The sequence below is a fragment of the Ambystoma mexicanum genome, chromosome 3p, assembly GCF_040938575.1.
Source record: "Ambystoma mexicanum isolate Mex_15411 chromosome 3p, UKY_AmexF1_1, whole genome shotgun sequence".
Taxonomy (NCBI): Eukaryota; Metazoa; Chordata; class Amphibia; order Caudata; family Ambystomatidae; genus Ambystoma; species Ambystoma mexicanum.
In genome coordinates this window covers 191,830,619-191,851,223 of record NC_090925.1, presented here as the reverse complement: position 1 = coordinate 191,851,223, position 20,605 = coordinate 191,830,619, and the positions used below count along the sequence as shown (strand labels likewise).

Below are 20,605 nucleotides of genomic sequence, written 5' to 3'. Positions count from 1 at the left end.
TGTGAATCCATGCCAGACCCCATGCTGGAGAATGTTTATTACTTACCTTTAACTATTGTTCTCCAGCATGGGTCTGGCATGGATTTACATGCAAACCTTCACTCCGTCTCCTCTGCAGCTCTTCTTGGTTACACTGCCGGTTTATGTGCTTAACAAATCTGAAGATGGCTGCCAGAGGAGGGGCTTAGGGAGTGGACTGTCATTTAATGGGGCAGTATGACCCAGAGTACAGTGAATGGTTTCAAGGAGAAATATAGTTTTTAAGTGAAAGTGAAACTTTTTTTTTTTACATAGGATTCACAGTCTGACTGGCAATATTTATGAGCATGTGAATCCATGCCAGACCCATGCTGGAGAACAATAGTTACAGGTAAGTAACGTAAACCTTCCCCAGCTTCATGTACACCTTGTGTCGAGTGGTTACCCCGAAGCTTTATTGCCACTCTTCCAGGCTTGAATAACCTTGTCACCCTTAAATCAGAGGACTCTGGGTTTACAACAACTTCAACAACTTTCAAACAGTGGTGTTTAATTCTTTATTGGGCGGGTTTCCCCTTAAAAGGTTTCTGTCTACTGGCTTGGTTAATGCTTGTACTTGTACTGACTTGCCACTTTACGAATATTAAATTATTGTTCAAGAGGTTACAAGAATGTTTCTCTGTACAAACTAATTTAGGTACACACAACCTTGTTTTTGATGACAAACTTTCACTTAAAGGCTTGCGTTCCCTCTTATTTGGGCAGAGTTTTGCTTCAATTGAAATCTGGACACCGTTTCCTATGCGCAACCTCTTTTGATGTTTGTGATACGCGTGATACAATTCCCTTGTTGTAATGTCTTCCCACAGCTGTGAACACCTTTTACTTAGACGCGAGTGACAATTAAGCTGCATACGGTTACCCGCAAGGTATTCCTGGTGATTTGGAGTTTCGGAGCGTCATTCACCGACTCCACAATCACAGCGGTTGCAGGCTGCTTCTACTCCCCGATTTAATTTCTACTGATGCAGGTACTCTTGGGACCCACACACCTCTGCTGCACAGGTGTCTCAGAACCCAGCCTCGATAATGGAGTCTACCTTTCTCCAGCCTCCCTCTGCTTGCTTCTGCACACAGGTCTTGGGTGGATGTATGAGTTCAGCTCTGCATTCGCAGCAATTCGGAGCACCTGGAAAGACTACCAGTCTCTTCCAATGCAGCCTCAGCCAAACAGGGTTTGTGAGCACAGGACCAACTCAACCTGCAGGTGAAATCTGCTCTTCCTGTGCTCCGGCGTCCCTTCTGTGGTCACACTTCATAGTGAACGGTCAGCCTCATGCTCTGCTTTTTCTACCGACCTTCCAGCTCCTGCTCCAGCTTCTTTCTACTGCTTCCTGCTGCAGCATGTTATGCTCCCTCTGGTGAGTTAATTGGCTTCAGGTACAGGTCCTTAGAACAAATTGCAACACCTGGCGCACACAGAACTACTGCCAAAAGCTATTGGGCCTGTTTGCTTGCCTGTCCTTGGTTCCTACATGCCTGGGACATGTAGTCCACCCTAGAGACATTGTTTTCTTCTTTAAAATGTTGAAGGATTATTTGTACTCCCTTGATGTTATTGCAAGAGGAATTATGTTTTAACCTTTTTAGAGACAGGTGGGATAGGAAAAGTCAAATGTTCGTCTTTTCTTTTGGTATACCTTTGGCATTGTGGAGGATATGGATTTTAGGGGTTTAAAAGACTTTTTCTTTTGGTACAACACTTTGTTGAATCACTTCGTTATAATGTACCTTTCCATCTTTAGTAGGAGGCTGATGTATATCAAAATGGTAATGAGCCAATTCCTCTTCTAAGTTTGGTATGAGTATTCCTCCTCAAGGAGAAATACTGTCTCTGTTAAGGAGTATTCTCTTTTCTGTGGTAATTCCCTTCAACCTTAATGACCCCCAGCTCTTTTGCTGGACCTTAGGACTTTTAATGTTTACCCTGTAGTGAGTGAGACCTTTCTCACCATCTCATGTATTTTGATCCGATTTGAACGGTTTTCTTATTTTATTTTTTTTGTCTGACAAACTCCATAGGCATCTACTTTTGTATTGTGGCACACAGCACCTTCAGTGGAGTGGTGTCACAGAGAAGTCCTTTGGATTTCTCATAAGGTTTAAAACCCTTTTCTTGGGTGAACTTGACTTTACTAACCTTTTTCCTATCTAGGTCCAGCACACCCCATTGTATGTGGAGTGCTGGGGTGTTACTTAATTCTCCAGCATGGGGTCTGGCATGGATTCACATGCTCATGAATATTCCCCGTCGTCAGGCTGGGAATCCTCGGTAAAGAAAAAATCAGTATCGTTTCTGATCTGTCCTTTCGCAGTAGTAACCAATCACTGATCTCTGCGTCATACTGACCACAGCCAATGACTGCCCTCTACCTAAGCCCCGCCTGTGACAGCCATCTTCAGATTTTTACCGCACGTTCAAGTGTTGGGATCCTCGTGCTATTGCTCTCGAGCGTTAGTGCTATTTTTCACGTTTTTTCTCAAATAATTTCTCTTTTTTCGGTCAAGAGCCTCAAGCTCCACCGTTTCTTCATCCGATCAACAGGGACCCGTGTAGGATTCGTCTACGCCCCTCAAGGGTGAAGATTTCGTCGAGCCACGCTTTTGGAGGACTCCAGAAGTTTCTCAGGCCCATCTCGGACATGGCCCAGGAGAAGGGAAGCTTGACGCCCGGAAAGCTGTTCTGGGTCTGCCCTGGATGCCAGCTTCAGAATGTCTTTAAGGAGGACGAACACTCCCTTTGCCTTTACTGCCTACATGAGGACAAGACGCACGTGGAGAAGGACTGTGCGTTTTGCGGCAATATGTCGGAGCGGACCATGAAGAACCGCCATCAACGTCTCGTCAACTGGCTGGAAGGAAAGAGCCCGTCAGGTGAGAAGAAGTCCGAGCGGTCTTCTAAGACCTTTGAGGGCGCCCCGGCGACGGGGGTCCAACAGAAGGCCAAGCACCACGAGTCCGCTGGCACCGGGAGCGCCGAACGGTCGGGCTCTACGGGCGCCAGGCAGGGCGCATCCTCCCCGGCGCCATCAACCACGAGCCAACGCTCTGGCTCGGGTAAGAGGAAGGCCGAGCACCCGGCGAAGCTCCTGGAGAGACCCCGGTCGAGCTCGAAGGCCCCATCGGAGGGGGAGCGAGACGGTGACCCTCCCCCCAAGGAGAAGGCGGTTAGTGCACCTAAGGTGGTGAAAGCCTTAATCCATCCGGCCAAGGCCTCTATCGAGACGGTCGCGGCGGCCCTGGCTCAGCCTGTGGAGGCTACACCAGTGGTGGCGACCTCGGGGCCCAGAGTCTGCCTGCCACCGCGGAGGGAGTCCTCTTTCATGCCCATCGACAGGACCCCCGTGAAACCTCCGACGGAGAAGAAAAAGGGGGGGCAGGAGGTCGTCGTGGATTCGGCCTCAACCTCTGAGGAAGAGCTGATCGAAGTCTTAAGCCACGGCGTTGGCGTGGAAGAAGACCAGCCCGTCGGGAGGGACCCCGACGTAGGAGACGACGAGAACGTCGAGGGTGCTGACGGGGCTCCTGACCGCCCGTCGGACTCCCCTCAACCAGTGCCGCAAGACAACTTGGCGGCCATTTTGTTGGCTATACAGTCCTTATGCTTGGAGATAAGGACGAGACTGCCGTTACCACTAACGGAGGAACCGCTCCCGACGGGGGACCCGGAGCCAGGCCCTTCTGGGAGCCCTCCCCCTAAGAGAAGAAGGATTCATCCTCCACCTCCTTTTCAGCCATCGCGCCCTGTCCAGCCCTCCTCCCCATCCACCACACGTGGGGATGATACGGGGACTGACACGGCCGCGACGGGTACAGACGACGAGGTTTACGACGAGGATCTCCCGTCGTCCCCTCCCACCCGGGCTTCCTGTAACGCTCACCTGATTCCGCAGAGGCGCCGGTCTTGACTGGGTGAATGCCGTATCTTCAAAGGTGATGTGTAACACACGGTTGGCTCTTTGGGCTGGACCTCTGTGCACTGTATGTCTGACTCGAAGAGTAAGATGTCTGCAGATAGAAAATATGGGATTAATGAACTGGGGTTATTGGGTGCCTCTCTCCTCTTCCCTTTCTCTTCTCCTGTAGAACCCCAAAGGTTAACGCCCTCACCTTAGGTAAATGAACGCCGAGCTCTCCATCTGCCTCGGGGCAGGGTGCCGCAACCAGTTTCTTCACTGGATAAGGGTGCAGGCCTCTTGACCTCAGAGGACTGCTGTCCGTCGTTAACTGCACGAACGGTAAGTTCTGGGCACTTCAAATGTCTTAAAAGTCTTTTGTAATGATATCTCTTGTTTTGCAGGGTTCCGGCGATGGCGGATGGCGGGCTGATGAGAGTTGAGCATCGAACCCGCGTGAGGAATAGAAGCGCCTGGAAGCACGTAAGTAAGCGCTTGTAGCCTGCTTCACGATGCGCACTAACTGTCCCTTTTATCTTGCAGGTACAAGTTCGGAGCTTTAGAGAAGCTGAAGGGTGCTGGAATACCCACTGGATTCGGCGTGGGAAGGAGTAATGGCACGTGAGTAATAAAGTTGCCCAATGTCTTTAAACGCACCTTCTTTTGTCTTTCAGATGCGGGATGCAGCGCCGAAGGCCTCCGGAGCGTGTGAAGAGCTGGTAAGCTTTTGTCTTTCAGATGCCGGAATGCAGTGCGAAGACCTCCGGAGCATGCGAAGAGTAGGTAAGCCTTTGTCTTTCAGATGCCGGAATGCAGCGCGAGGCGTTGGTGACAGCCGATGGACCAGGTAAGAGATGCGCTGCCACTGAAGACGGTAGTGCTAACCTGTTCTTTCTTTGTCTTTACAGGTGCTGCTGAAGACTGGATTCCAGGATGGTAAGCCTTTGTTCCCTTAGGCCCAGGATCAGAAGACACGATGAGCGTTCTGCTGCAGAGAATGCAGAATAACGCAAAGCAAGATTCATCCATCGGGTGTGGTTTAAATAGCCTCCTGTAGTGCTTAGGTGTCTCCTTCCACAGCCACGCCTAGGTAAGAAAAGAGTTCCTGCTTTCCAGAAGAGTTCCAGTGTTCTGAACCTAGGGAGTGGCTCCTGCCCCACCCAACAGGAAAAGTAGTCCCAAACAGAAGAGGATCAGGGGTTCAACTGGCAGGTAAGTAAGCAGCATGGTCTGCTGCAGGTAAGTCCACCCAAGCATTATGAGCCCGGCGCTTCCAGCGCTGGGACTGGGCATCTTTATGAGCCTGGTGCCACTGGCGCCAGGACAGGGTCCAAAAGGTCCCAATTGGGACTGGCTGGCACTCGGAACCGGGGTTATGGGTCTGCTTCCAAGGGAGTCGGGCAAGTCCTGATCTTTTGGAAGCAGAGATCATGACACTTCGCCGCCCGACGAGATTGGGTCGTTTCACTCCATGATCGCCAGGGCATCCGAGCTTTTCCAGCTCTGCCTGGAAGAGAAGAAGTAAGGTTTCCTTTATCAACGGCGCAAGGCCAAGAGGAAGACGGTCCTCGCTGTACCTCTACTGGACAATATTTGGGATGAGGGCCTCGCCCTCCTCAAGAACCCATCCACAACACCGGCTAGAAAGGATCGGTACGAGAAGTACCGGGTCCCGGACACTGCCCCCTTGTGCCTTCGGGCACAGCCGACCCCAGACTCGGTCGTCTCTGCGGCGGCCAGGAAGAAAGCGGGGGGGGGGGCCTCTACGTCGACCTCCCCGCCGGACGGCGAGGGAAAGAAATTAGACACGATGGGACGCAGAGTCATCTCGTCGGCAGCGACGACGATTAAGGCGGCCAACGCCTTGGCTATCGTAGCCCGCTACGACAGGGAGTTGTGGTACAAACTGGCCCCCCTGCTGGACTTCCTACCAGACGACAAGAGGGCGGAAGCCCTAGAGATCTTGCAGGAAGGAGAGGTGGCGTCGGACCACGCCATTACGATTGCGACGGACATCGCTGACACTGGATTTCGCCAGTTGGGCAACGGCGTGTGCCTTAGGCGGCGTGGATGGCTCAAGGCTACTGACTTCCGTCAGGACGTGCAGACCAGAGTCTTGGACATGCTGTTCGACGGAAACAACCTGTTTGGGAAAACAGTGGACGATTCCCTTCAAGCCATCAAGGTGGACACAGAGACGGCCCGGGCTCTTGGGGTTCTCCAGCAACGGCGGCCGCCCTTTCGGAGCGGCGGAGGCAAACAGGGTGTCTCCAAAGGTTCCAGCGGCGGATTTTCCACCTACCGTCAAGCGGCCCGTTCGTCGTCACAGGAAGCTTACAGGGGACGAGGCAAGTCAGGCGGACCCCGCCGTCGTCGCCAAGGAGGACAAGGCGGCAAAGCCTTGTCGAAGCAGGACTGAACCGGGCCCCCACCGAAGCACCCCGGTGGGAGGCCGGTTGGCGAGCTTCTTCAGCGTGTGGGAGTCCATCTCCACCGACCGTTGGGTGCTGGACGCCCTAGCTCAGGGTCACGCGCTTCAGTTTCTAAAGAGGTGCCCGCGCGTCCCCCCTGTGGCCAGGAAAGAACATCACGTCCCTCAACTTCTCTTGGAGGTAAAGGCGATGCTCAAGAAGGGCGCCATCGAGCTCGTCCCAAAGAGGCTTCGGGGCTCCGGAGTTTACTCAAGATACTTCCTTGTCAAGAAGAAGACGGGAGGATGGCGTCCCATCCTGGACCTACGACGACTGAACAAATTCATCAAGGCACAGAAGTTCCGGATGGTCACCCTCCAACACGTCCTGGGTCAATTGGAGGAGGGCGATTTCCTGTCGTTGTTGGATTTGGAGGATGCCTACTTCCATATTCCCATCCTAAAGGGACACCGAACGTTTCTCAGGTTCGTGGTCCAAGGGCGTCACTACCAGTTCAGAGCCCTTCCCTTCGGATTGAGGTCGGCACCCAGGGTGTTCACCAAGTGCCTCGCACCAGTGGCGGCGCAGCTGCGCCGAGAGGGGATCCACGTCTACCCCTACCTGGACGACTGGCTCATCCGAGCAAAGACGAAGGAGCTCGCCGTGGACCACACGGCAAGGACCGTCCAACTATTCACGGACCTGGGATTCTCCATAAACTACGCCAAGTCCCACCTGGTGCCCGCGCAAGACGCACTGTTTCTGGGAGCGAAGCTTGACACAGTGTCGCTTCTGGCCTCTCCGTCGGAGGAAAGGACGAGGGCCATCTTGGGCAAGGTGCAGCGGATGCTGGTTGCGGACGCGGCCAGGGTGAGGTCCATCAAGTCCCTACTCGGAATGATGTCTTCTTGCATTTATCTCATCCGCCTGTGCAGGCTCCGGATGCGCCCGTTGCAGGAGTTCCTGGACGCGCGCTGGATCCAGACGATGGGCAGCTTCGAGGAGAGGATCACACTCGACAAGAGTTTCCGACGAGCGATCCGGTGGTGGGGCACCCGTGCGCATCTGACGGCGGGCATGGACTTCCAGACCCCCGGCCACCAGGAGACAGTGACCACGGATGCCTCCCTGGAGGGGTGGGGAGCGCACACCGAAAATCTGCACGCGAGAGGCCTTTGGCTTCCAACGGAGAAGTCCCTCCATATCAACGTCCTGGAACTCCATGCAGTGTTTTGGGCCCTCAGGTCCTTTCTTCCGTCCCTCAAGAGCAAGGTGGTGAGGATCTTCACCGACAACACCACCACCATGTTCTACATCAGGAAGCAGGGCGGAACCAGGTCCCTAGCCCTGTCCAAGGAGGCACAGGATCTGTGGCATTGGGCCGTCGCCCAAGGGCTGTTTCTGGTGCTGTTTCATCTGGCAGGGATAAAAAACACCATCGCCAACTCGCTCAGCAGAGAGTTGCGCTCGTGCCACGAGTGGGAACTACGACAGGATCTAGTGGACCGCCTCTTCCGACGGTGGGGCACACCCCAGATCGGTCTGTTCGCGACGGCGACGAACTCCAAGTGCCGGAGGTTCGCCAGCAGGTTTCCCCAGCCGAGGAGCATGGGCGATGCTTTCTCGTTCCCCTGGGAGGGCCTGTTTCTATACGCGTTCCCTCCATTGCCATTGCTGATCCGGCTCATCAACCAGCTCAAGAGGTCACGGTGCAGGATGATCCTCGTCGCACCTGCGTGGCCGAGGCAGATATGGTTCCCGGACCTTCTGGACTTGTCAGCGTCCCCGTCAATCAAGCTGCCAGTGGACGTGGATCTTCTCTCCAGGGAAGGAGGCGCCATCCTCCATCACGACCCGAAGTCGCTGAACTTGCAGGCCTGGCTCCTGCAGCGTTAGAGTTTGGAGGATACGACATACAGGCCGACTGCAGAGAGGTTCTTGCAAAGGCCAGGGCGTCCTCAACTCTTAAATGCTATGGACACAAATGGAAGAGGTTCTCTGTCTGGTGCCACGCACAGAAGATTAACCCTCTACGGATTACGGCTCCCCAGGTATTGCCGTACCTTCTGACGCTGGCCAAGGCTGAACTGGCTCACGCGTCCATCAAGATTCATCTTGCTGCGATCTCCCGATACACCAGAACCACAGGGCGGACTTCTTTGTGGTCTCATCGTCTGGTGAAAAAATTCATGAAGGGACTGTTCAGATAGTTTCCGCCGGTGAAGGCTCCGGCCCCGGCGTGGGAGCTCAACGTGGTGCTGACCAAGCTCATGGGACCTCCGTTCGAGCCTCTGCACTCATCTCCGTTGAAGTTCTTGTCGTGGAAAACAGCGTTTCTTGTGGCCATCACCTCCGCACGAAGGGTGGGAGAGATCCAGGCCTTTTCCTGCAAGCCCCCGTACTTGACTTTTCACGACACGAGGGTAGTGCTCAGGACGCACCCCTCCTTCATGCCCAAGGTACCGTCGGACTTCCACCTCAACGAACCCTTGGTGTTGCCTGTTTTCTTCCCGTCGCCTTTGTCGCCGGCCGAAAGGACTTTGCACTCGCTGGATGTGGCTAGAGCGCTGAAGTTTTACATGGACAGCACGAAGTGTTTTCGGAAGACGTCACAACTTTTTGTGAACTTTGGACCTGTCAATCAGGGGAAGGCTCTCTCAAAGGCCTCCATTTCCAGATGGCTCTCCGGCTGTATCATGTACTGTCATCGGTTGGCAAACCGACCGCTGCCTGGCCGTCCGAGAGCCCATTCCACCAGAGCGATCGCAGCTACCATGGCGTTCCTATCTGGTGTGCCCTTGCTGGACATCTGCAGGGCTGCTATGTGGAGGTCGACGCACACCTTCACGAAATTCTACTGCGTCGATCGGGATTCCAAAGAGTCCAGGGTCGGCCAAGCAGTGCTGCGCAATCTGTTCGCCTAAGGTGAGCCTGGTGAGGAGGTAAGAATTGCTTAATGTTGAGTTTGATGTAATGCTGAATGTTGAGCCTTTGCCACCTCCCGTGGTTGTGCATGTGTGTACTGCTATGTATTCTTTATTCATGAGCATGTGAATCCATGCCAGACCCCTTGCTGGAGAAGGAACAAGTTACTTACCTGTAACTGTTGTTCTCCAGCATGGGTCTGGCATGGATTCACATGCGAACCCTCCCGCCTACCCCTCTGCGGCTCTTCACTTGGTCATACTGCCACTTCACGTGCTACCAAATCTGAACATGGCTGCCAGAGGCGGGGCTTAGGTAGAGGGCAGTCATTGGCTGTGGTCAGTATGACGCAGAGATCAGTGATTGGTTACTACTACGAAAGGACAGATCAGAAACGAAACTGATACTGATTTTTTCTTTACCGAGGATTCCCAGCCTGACGACGGGGAATATTCATGAGCATGTGAATCCATGCCAGACCCATGCTGGAGAACAACAGTTACAGGTAAGTAACTTGTTCCTAGCCCCTTTTCCTACTTACTCATGTACAATTTGTTATGATAGCCTCACTACTTTAAATGGCTGTTGGCAGTGGTTTAATTTTCCTACTTTTGTGCTTCTTGACCGCAGGCTGAATCCTCAGCTGCAGTATACCACCCATGGGTGACCATTGTGTCCAAATGGCCCTGGTCGTCTTCTTTTTTCGCCATTTCTTATTTGTGAGGTCTTTCTTGGGTTTTACACAGTGCTCCAAATTGGGTTTAATCCTTTTTTCCGCTTTGCCTTTGGCAGGCTTCAGTACTGAAACCTGTCTCTGGCTCCAGTGTCTGGCAGGGCACGAAGCGAGGGTGGTGCCCGAGACTCCCTGTCCTTATTCTCCTTGGTAACCTGAATGCACCCAGTCCTGATTGACTGGCTGTCCTTGCAGGACAGCCACTTTGCTCTGTGAGGGACAGCTAGGCTGTGCATGAATGGGAGAAACCTGCATAAAAGGCGAGGCTTCTTGCACTGAAGGCAGAGACGACCACTGGAAACAACATCTGACGAAGGAATCCTGAAGAGAAGCTTAGTGCATCCTCCTGGACAGTTGGAACTACCCGGTGAAGCCCTGCTGCTGTGCTGAAGCTCCAATTCCTGATCGACAAGACAAACTCCAGAAAAGACGACTTTTCCCTTGGGTTGGTGGGACCAACTAAACCCCAAGACGAACTTTGTAGGAAGACCTTCCCCAACTGGCTGTACTTCTTAGCTGCTGCTAGAACCGAGTGCCAGGGGTCGAGAAATTCATAGTCTAGTGCAATGTCTTTATGCCGGACCGAAGCTCCAGGAAGATCCCGAGGACCCTCCTGAAGCGGGACGACCCAAGCTATTCGCCTCACCAGAGTGCTGGACTCAAGGAGTGAAGGAAGCCCATCAAGTGTCCAAGATCCATGGTGGTGCTATTTGCCGGTTGCTGAAACCGCGAAGTGCCGCTGAACTGAAAAAAGCCTGTAGCTGCCACCGACCTCTGAACTGCTGTGCAGGAGTCCTCCCGACGTCCTCCCTCTCGTCCCCACAACTGAGATTCAGTTGAGATTTGCAGTAGCTGCCTTTCTAGTCTTATTGTAGCTCTAACCTTTCACCAGTGTAACAGCTTGTGGCCCAACAGTGTTCTTCTACAACAAACTCTCTAACTTTGTGCAATACTTTCGTGCTATTTAAGAAGTGCCTCCGCTCCATAGACGTTGTTCAAATTGACTTTGGCTGTCCTGACTCCCTGCAGACTCTTCTAACCCCTTGACTTTGAATCTAACTGTCCCTCATAGGCGGTACATTGGTTTTTAACTAGTATTGCTAGGAAAGGTTTTATCTAGACTTCATTGGGTGATTTTAAAAGTGCTCACATGCTCTAAGAACATGTTAACCTTTTTCCTTCCATTAACCTTTCCTCTTTACCAACCTCAATTTCACAAAGTACCAAAGTGATATATAAATGCCAATACTGTCCTAGGGAAGGGAAGTCACTTCAGGGTGTAGGAAGTGTGTATGAAGCATCTCTAAAGAGTATCTACTTGATTTGTCCTGATTCTGAGAAAGTATTTTGAAGTGTATTGTTATTGTTGCACATTGCCCTTTTTTAAAGAGAGCTTATTTAAAACTGATAAACAAACAATTATTTTACTAGAAAACCTTGAGTGTTAGTTTTATTTGGATACTTGTAATTGTGGATTTCAATGCTACAGCGCCTCAGCTCACATTTACCCCTTTTGAGATAAGTCTGGCTGCTCAGTCACTCTACCAACTTGTGTAGTACAGACCTATACCAATAGATGTGTTACCTAATACCAAGAGGACAAGACTGTGTAGTCTCCCACAGTATAACTGCATCGAATCTTGCCCAACAGTCTCACCCTACGAAATCTCCCAACTGCCCTGGTTCTTGTCTCCACCCAGGTGATCCTCCCTCAGTACACCACCCCCAGGATTGAAATCAGGAAGCGTCTGCCCTCTAATGGCCAGCTGAGAGGAGACTTTAAGCTGGGTTTTAGTGGGGGGGATATGCACAAGGGCCAAGGGTGGTTCAACTGCATGAATAAATGTTGCTTTAATAAAGGTGGTCCCACCAATACCATATAGATAGCGGTATTGGCAACATTAGTAAAATCTTACTGTTGCAAAATGGGGGTTACAGTGTGTTCTATGTTAGTTGTGCGCTGGTCTGACAGCAGCTCGACTGCAGCGCAGCAACTCCATGACAGCTCAATTCCTCAATACAATATGGGTGTTCTGGAGTGTTCCTTGCTGGTTTACAACAGTTCAGCACCATAGCAGCTCAATTCCTCTGCGTTTGCCTACCCTCAATAAAGCTATACTGCTATAATAGAATAATCCCCGTCCACGATAACCGTTGTCGGCATACTTCTTCCTAGGAGCAAGAAACACTACATAAAGTGATCTCTAATACTTACACTGGGCATGCTTTGTTTTTCCTCTGCTTCAGAGGGCTGCAGTTAAACTGTTACTTGTATCCTCTCCTAGGCCTGCATTGAGCTACATATTTGTGCTTTTTACCAAAGAAACTTAACTGCTACTCGCCTGTAAACTTTAAGAAATCTTTAGAGACTCAGCCTTGTCTACTGCTGAGCTGCCTTTTCCTTTTTTCCTTTCTCAGCCCTTGGTCATTGGCCCCCAGTGTCCCCCCTCTTAACTCTGTGAGACTCGCCTAGATTCGGGTTGGACTGCTTAAGATTCGTTATGTAGGGGTTAACGAAAGTTATACCAGTTGGTCTAAAGTTTGCATACTTTTTTCAGAAGTTTCTACCACTTTTGTGTTACCCTGCAAGTATTTTGTGTTTAATACTACTGTGTGCAAGTACTTACTTTGCTTGTATGTCTAAGCCTTAGTGAATATAAAATGCTTATTTTTATATAACTTCTAGTGGGTACGTTTTTTTTCCTTGAACTAAGTGTATGCTCGGAGTACTGTGTGCCTCACTACAGCCATCATCCCTCCTAGAAAAAGCCTGGCTGCTCAGCCATTACTACCAAACATTTGGGTAGTTAAGCCAAACCTAAGCGGTGTCCCCCTGTTCATCCAAGGTGGGCTTTCTAAAGTCTTGTCATACACAAGACTTTGGCAGAACCCCCTAACAATTACCAAAAAACATACGCGTTCACCTCCTGAATATAAAAACAATCTCTATACGACGAGCATGGGCAGGTGTATACGTAGTGTAGGGATAGTATGACAGCAATGCCCCTGTTGACGCCTGTAACACTGTACACCAACCATTAGATGGTGGCCTATGTAAAGCATGTGATTCTAAGCCCGTACAAGCCACAGAAATACGTATTTCCATAATTTGTTTGGTAAAGGGGTATGGCAAGTTGGGTGGGATGAGGGGGGATCAATTGGGGAGGTTGTGACCGGACCATTGATTTGGTAGAATGATGGGACCCTCCAAGCGGGATGATATGAGAGCCAGTACCAATTTTCAAAGTTTGTGGGGGATCCCAATCCTTGTGGATCATGATGCTTTACCAACAAGCTGTTTGTGGACAGAATGTACGTTTGTCAATTGCTTTTCAAGAAATTATCCCTTTTGTACTGCATATACAGATGGCCCAGAAGCCACTGGGTGAAGGGCTTGTACACAGTAAATATGATTGGAGTATTCAATAAAGGAATGAACAGCAGAACATAACAAATGTCTTTCTGGATGGTCTACCACAGCCTCTTTTCAATGCATTGCCCCTTCCAACCTCTCCTTCCTCTCCTGACCCCTCCAGCCAAGTCTCTTCTTGGATCCATGTACTTCTCATTCATGTTCCTCTGCCTTTGACAGTCTGTAACTCAACATTTAATGTTTCTTCCCCCACAGCCTCCTGCCTGCTGCAAAGCGTCTCATCCTGGGCCTTTTCTTTCTCACTATTTACACCGCCATCGGGCCGTATGTGCCTGACAACTACTTTCTGACAGAGGAATATGCTGTGAGTGACACTTCTCTTGTTTCTGCTTTTAGAGAGCATGGCTTTAGCTAAAACGTGTCTCCCTTCTCCTGTTTTCAGGGGAAGTAGGATTATGCAACACATGTCTACACAGTCCCTTTCATGTGAAACAATAACATCAAATGGCAAAGGAGAATTTGGCATTTGCAGAGGTCTGCTCTGTACAGGACCCCAGTGTCATTTAGGGGCCACATACAGCATGGAATTAGTTGGAAGGAGGTGGAGGCAATGGTGACAGTTGAACCTAGTCTTTATTTCGGAGAAACTCAATTTCTCCAGCATGGGGTCTGGCATGGATTCACATGCTCATGAATATTCCCCGTCGTCGGGCTGGGAATCCTCGGTAAAGAAAAAACCAGTATCAGTTTCGTTTCTGATCTGTCTTTCGTAGTAATAACCAATCACTGGTCTCTGCGTCATACTGACCACAGCCAATGACTGCCCTCTACCTAAGCACCGCCTCTGGCAGCCATCTTCAGATTTTTACCGCACGTTCATGTGTTGGGATCCTCGTGCTATTGCTCTCGAACGTTAGTGCTATTTTTTCACGTTTTTTCTCAAAAACTTCGGTTTTTTCGGTCAAAAGAGCCTCAAGCTCCACCGACTCTCCATCCGATCAACGGGGACCCGTGTCGGATTCGTCTGCGCCCCTCAAGGGTGAAGATTTCGTCGAGCTACGCTTTTGGAGGACTCCAGAAGTTTCTCAGGCCCGGACATGGCCCAGGAGAAGGGAAGCTCGACGCCCGGAAAGCTGTTCAGGATCTGCCCTGGATGCCAGCTGCAGAAAGTCTTTAAGGAGGGCGAACACTCCTTTTGTCTCTACTGCTTGCATGAGGACAAGACTCACGTGGAGAAGGACTGTGCGTTTTGCGGCAACATGTCGGAGCGGACCATGAAGGACCGCCATCAACGTCTCGCCAACTGGCTGGAAGGGAAGACCCCGTCAGGCGAGAAGAAGAGGAAGAAATCCGAGCGGTCTTCTAAGACCTTTGAGGACGCCCCGGCGACGGGGGTCCAACACAAGGCCAAGCACCGCGAGTCCGCTGGCACCGGGAGCGCCGAACGGTCGGGCTCTACGGTCGCCAGGCAGGGCGCACCCTCCCCGGCACCTTCAGCCACGAGCCAACGCTCTGGGTCGGGTAAGAGGAAGGGCGAGCACCCGGCGAAGCTCCTGGAGCGGCCCCGGTCGAGCTCGAAGGCCCCATCGGAGGGGGGAGCGAGGCAGTGTCCCCCCCCCTCAAGGATAAGGCGGTGAGCGCACCTAAGGTGGTGAAGGCCTTAATCCATCCGGCCAAGCCCTCTATCGATACTGTCGCGGCGGCCCTGGCTCAGCCTGTGGAGGCTACACCAGTGGTGGCGACCTCGGGGCTCAGAGTCTCCCTGCCACCTCGGAGGGAGTCCTCTTTTGTGCCCATCGATAGGACCCCCGTGAAACCCCCGGCGGGGAAGAAAAAGGGGGGGCAGGGCGTCGTCGTAGATTCGGCCTCAACCTCATAGGAAGAGCTGATTGAGGTCTTAAGCCACGGCCTTGGCGTGGAAGAAGACCGGCCCGTCGGGATGGATCCCGACGCAGGCGACAACGACATTGTCGAGGGTGCCGACGGGGCCCCTGAACGCCCGTCGGATTCCCCTCTGCCAGTGCCGCAAGACAACTCGGCTGCCATTTTGTTGGCTATACAGTCCTTATGTTCAGAGATAAGGACGAGACTACCGTTGCCGACGGAGGAACCTCTCCCGTCGGGGGATCCTGAACCGGGACCTTCTGGTGCTCCCCCGCCCAAGAAAAGAAGGGTTCACCCTCCACCTCCTTTTCAGCCGTCGCGCCCCGTCCAGCCCTCCTCCCCGTCCACCCGAGGGGATGATACGGGGACTGACACGGCAGCGACTGGTACGGACGACGAGGTATACGACGAGGATCTACCGTCGTCGCCTCCCACCAGGGCTTCTCCGCCCAACGAGATTGGATCGTTCCACTCCATGATCGCCAGGGCATCCGAGCTTTTCCAACTCTGCCCTGAGGAGACGAAAAAGGAAGGATTCCTTTATCAACGGCGCGAGGCCAAGAGGAAGACTGTCCTCGCGGTGCCTCTACTGGACGACATTTGGGATGAGGGCCTCGCCCTCCTAGAGAACCCTTCCACGACGCCAGCTAGAAGAGACCGGTACGAGAAGAAGTACCGGGTCCCGGACGTGGCCCCCCTGTGCCTCCGGGCGCAGCCTACCCCGGACTCCGTCGTCTCCGCGGCGGCCAGGAAGAAAGCGGGGGGGGGGGGTGCGGCCTCCACATCGACTTCCCCACCAGACGGCGAGGGAAAGAAATTGGACGCTATGGGACGCAGGGTCATCTCGTCTGCAGCGACGACGATTAAAGCGGCCAACGCCTTGGCTATCGTGGCCCGCTACGACAGGGAGCTATGGTACAAACTGGCCCCCCTGCTGGACTTCCTACCTGACGACAAGAGGGCGGACGCCCTGGGGATCCTACAGGAAGGTGAGGTGGCGTCGGACCACGCCATCACTATTGCGACGGACATCGCCGACACTGGGTTTCGCCAGTTGGGCAACGGCGTGTGCCTTAGGCGGCGTGGATGGCTCAAGGCTACGGACTTCCGTCAAGACGTACAGACCAGAGTCCTGGACATGCCGTTCGATGGGAACAACCTGTTTGGGAAAACAGTGGACGATTCCCTTCAGGCCATTAAAGCGGACACTGAGACGGCCCGGGCCCTTGGGGTTCTGCAGCAACGACGGACGCCCTTTCGGAGCAGCGGAGGCAAGGGCGCCTCCAAAGGTTCCGGCGGCGGTTTCTCCACCTACCGTCAAGCGGCCCGCTCGTCGTCTCAGGAGGCCTACAGAGGACGAGGCAAGTCTGGCGGACCCCGCTGTCGTCGCCAAGGAGGTCAAGGCGGCAAAGCCTCGTCGAAACAGGATTGAACCGGCCGTGGGGTCGGGCCCTCCGCCGAAGCACCCCGGTGGGAGGCCGGCTGCCGAGCTTCGTCAGCGTGTGGGAGTCCATCTCCACCGACCGTTGGGTGCTGGACGCCTTAGCCCGGGGCCACGCGCTCGAGTTTCAAAGAAGGTGCCCGCGCGTCCCCCCCGTGGCCAGGAAAGAGCTTCACGTCCCTCAGCTTCTCCTGGAGGTAAAGGCGATGCTCAGGAAGGGCGCCATCGAACTCGTCCCAAAGAGGCTTCGGGGCTCCGGAGTTTACTCGAGATACTACCTCGTGAAGAAGAAGACGGGAGGATGGCGCCCCATCCTAGACCTGCGACGTCTGAACAAGTTCATCAAGGCGCAGAAGTTCCGGATGGTCACCCTCCAGCACGTCCTGGGTCAGCTGAAGGAAGGAGACTTCCTGTCGTCGTTGGATTTGGAGGATGCCTACTTCCATATTCCCATCCTAAAGGGGCACCGAAAATTCCTCAGGTTTGTGGTCCAAGGGCGTCACTACCAGTTCAAAGCCCTCCCCTTCGGACTACGGTCGGCACCCAGGGTATTCACCAAGTGCCTTGCACCGGTGGCGGCGCAGCTGCGCCGCGAGGGGATCCACGTCTACCCCTACCTGGACGACTGGCTCATCCGAGCCAAGACGAGGGAGCTCGCCGTGGAGCACACGGCAAGGACCGTCCAACTTCTCACGGACCTGGGATTCTCCGTGAACTACGCCAAGTCCCACCTGGTACCCGCTCAAAACGCACTGTTTCTGGGAGCGAAGCTCGACACAGTGTCCCTTCTGGCCTCCCCGTCGGAGGAAAGGACCAGGTCCATCCTGGGCATGGTACAGCGGATGTCGGTTTCCGACGCGGCCAAGGTGAGGTCCATCAAGTCCCTCCTCGGAATGATGTCTTCTTGCATCTACCTCATTCCCATGTGCAGGCTCCGGATGCGCCCGTTGCAGGAGTTCCTGGACGCGCGCTGGATCCAAACGACGGGCGGCTTCGAGGAGAGGATCACACTCGACGAGAGTTTCCGCCGAGCGGTCCGGTGGTGGGGCAACCGCGCGCATCTGACGGCGGGCATGGACTTCCAGACCCCAGACCACCAGGAGACAGTGACCACGGATGCCTCCCTGGAAGGGTGGGGAGCGCACACCGAAAATCTGCACGCGAGAGGCCTTTGGCTCCCGACGGAGAAGTCCCTCCATATCAACGTCCTGGAGCTCCGTGCAGTGTTCTGGGCCCTCAGCTCCTTCCTTCCGTCCCTCAAGGGCAAGGTGGTGAGGATCTTCACCGACAACACCACCACCATGTTTTACATCCGGAAACAGGGCGGAACCAGGTCCCCAGCACTGTCCAAGGAGGCGCAGGACCTGTGGCATTGGGCCGTCGCCCAAAGGATGTTTCTGGTGCCGTTTCATCTGGCAGGGATAAAAAACACCATCGCCGACTCACTCAGCAGGGAGCTGCGCTCGTGCCACGAGTGGGAGCTACGGCAGGATCTAGTGGATCGCCTCTTCCGACGGTGGGGCACACCCCAGATCGACCTGTTCACGACGGCGACGAACTCCAAGTGCCGGAGGTTCGCCAGCAGGTTTCCCCAGGCGAGGAGCATGGGCGATGCTTTCTCGTTCCCCTGGGAGGGCCTGTTCTTCTACGCGTTCCCTCCTTTGCCACTGCTAATCCGGCTCGTCAACCAGCTCAAGAGGTCACGGTGCAGGATGATCCTCGTCGCACCTGCGTGGCCGAGGCAGATATGGTTCCCGGACCTTCTGGACTTGTCAGCGTCCCCGCCAATCAAGCTGCCGGTGGACGCGGATCTACTCTCCAGGGAAGGAGGCGCCATCCTCCACCACGACCCGAAATCGCTGAACTTGCAGGCCTGGCTCCTGCAGCGCTAGAGTTTGGAGGATACGACATACCGGCCGACTGCAGAGAGGTTCTTGCAAAGGCCAGGGCGTCCTCGACTCTTAAATGCTACGGACACAAATGGAGGAGGTTCTCTGTCTGGTGCCACGCACAGAAGATTAACCCTCTACGGATTACGGCTCCCCAGGTACTGCCGTACCTTCTGACGCTGGCCAAAGCTGGACTGGCACACGCGTCCATCAAGATTCATCTTGCTGCGATCTCCAGATACACCAGAACCACGGGCCGGACGTCCTTGTGGTCTCATCGTCTGGTGAAAGAGTTCATGAAGGGACTGTTCAGATCGTTCCCGCCGGTGAAGGCTCCGGCCCCGGCGTGGGAGCTCAACGTGGTGCTGACCAAGCTCATGGGACCTCCGTTCGAGCCTCTGCACTCGGCCCCGTTGAAGTTTCTGTCGTGGAAAACAGTTTGTTTTGGCCATCACCTCCGCACGACGGGTGGGAGAGATCCAGGCCCTTTCCTGCAAGGCCCCGTACTTGACTTTTCACGACACGAGGGTGGTGCTCAGGACGCACCCCTCCTTCATGCCCAAGGTACCGTCGGACTTCCATCTCAACGAACCCTTGGTGTTGCCTGTGTTCTTCCCGTCGCCTTCGTCGCCGGCTGAGAGGACTTTGCACTCGCTGGATGTGGCTAGAGCGCTGAAGTTCTACGTGGCCCGCACGAAGTGTTTTCGGAAGACGTCACAACTCTTTGTGAACTTTGGACCTGTCAATCAGGGGAAGGCTCTCTCGAAGGCTTCCATTTCCAGATGGCTCTCCGGCTGTATCATGTACTGTCATCGGTTGGCAAACCGACCGCTGCCTGGCCGTCCGAGAGCCCATTCCACCAGAGCGATCGCAGCTACCACGGCGTTCCTTTCTGGTGTGCCCCTGCTGGACATATGCAGGGCTGCTACGTGGAGGTCGACGCACACCTTCATGAAATTCTACTGCGTCGATCGGGATTCCAGGGAGGAGTCCAGGGTCGGCCAAGCAGTGCTGCGCAACCTGTTCGCCTGAGGTGAGCCTGGTGAGGAGGTAAGATGCTTAATGTTGAGTTTGATGTACTGCTTAATGTTGAGCCTTTGCCACCTCCCGTGGTTGTGCATGTGTGTACTGCTATGTATTCTTTATTCATGAGCATGTGAATCCATGCCAGACCCCATGCTGGAGAAGGAACAAGTTACTTACCTGTAACTGTTGTTCTCCAGCATGGGTCTGGCATGGATTCACATGCGAACCCTCCCGCCTACCCCTCTGCGGCTCTTCACTTGGTCATACTGCCACTTCACGTGCTTCCAAATCTGAAGATGGCTGCCAGAGGCGGTGCTTAGGTAGAGGGCAGTCATTGGCTGTGGTCAGTATGACGCAGAGACCAGTGATTGGTTATTACTACGAAAGACAGATCAGAAACGAAACTGATACTGGTTTTTTCTTTACCGAGGATTCCCAGCCTGACGACGGGGAATATTCATGAGCATGTGAATCCATGCCAGACCCATGCTGGAGAACAACAGTTACAGGTAAGTAACTTGTTCCAAAATCACAGCATATAAAATGCATGACATACAATTATGTTTTCTAAAATAATTTAAGCAGATAGTCTGAACAGCATCACTATTAATAGTTACTGTAAATGACACGGTAACACAATGTATCATCCTAATGTAGAATTGTCTATACAAAGAATAAAAGATAATACTTGTATGTCCTAATCCCAGTATCAAATAAAGTCAAAACACTTGGCATTTACTTACAATCCTCACTAGGTGCTCAGGCACAAACTACATACCTTAAACAGAACTGTCAATATTATCAGAGGCTCCTATGCCTCATTAGACCATTCCTAAATACTAAAAACAGTGCCACCATAGCCAGACCTACCATTCTGTTGTGACTGGACTATGATAATAAAGTAACACAAAAAAATCCCAAAGGGAAAAAGGGAGTTCACATGGAGGAGTACTGTAATAATTTAAGTACTCAATTATGGAAATAGAGG

The 20,605-nt window shown here is 53.1% G+C and overlaps 1 protein-coding gene across 1 annotated transcript in view; it reads left to right on the top strand.

The window, feature by feature from the left end:
* Window positions 1–20,605, top strand: part of LPCAT3 (lysophosphatidylcholine acyltransferase 3) — a 754,956-nt gene that overhangs the window by 233,469 nt on the left and 500,882 nt on the right. Inside the window, exon 7 of the mRNA XM_069650601.1 lies at window positions 13,633–13,741. Within this exon, the coding sequence (XP_069506702.1) occupies window positions 13,633–13,741 (109 nt within the window). The remainder of the gene's footprint in view (window positions 1–13,632; window positions 13,742–20,605) is intronic.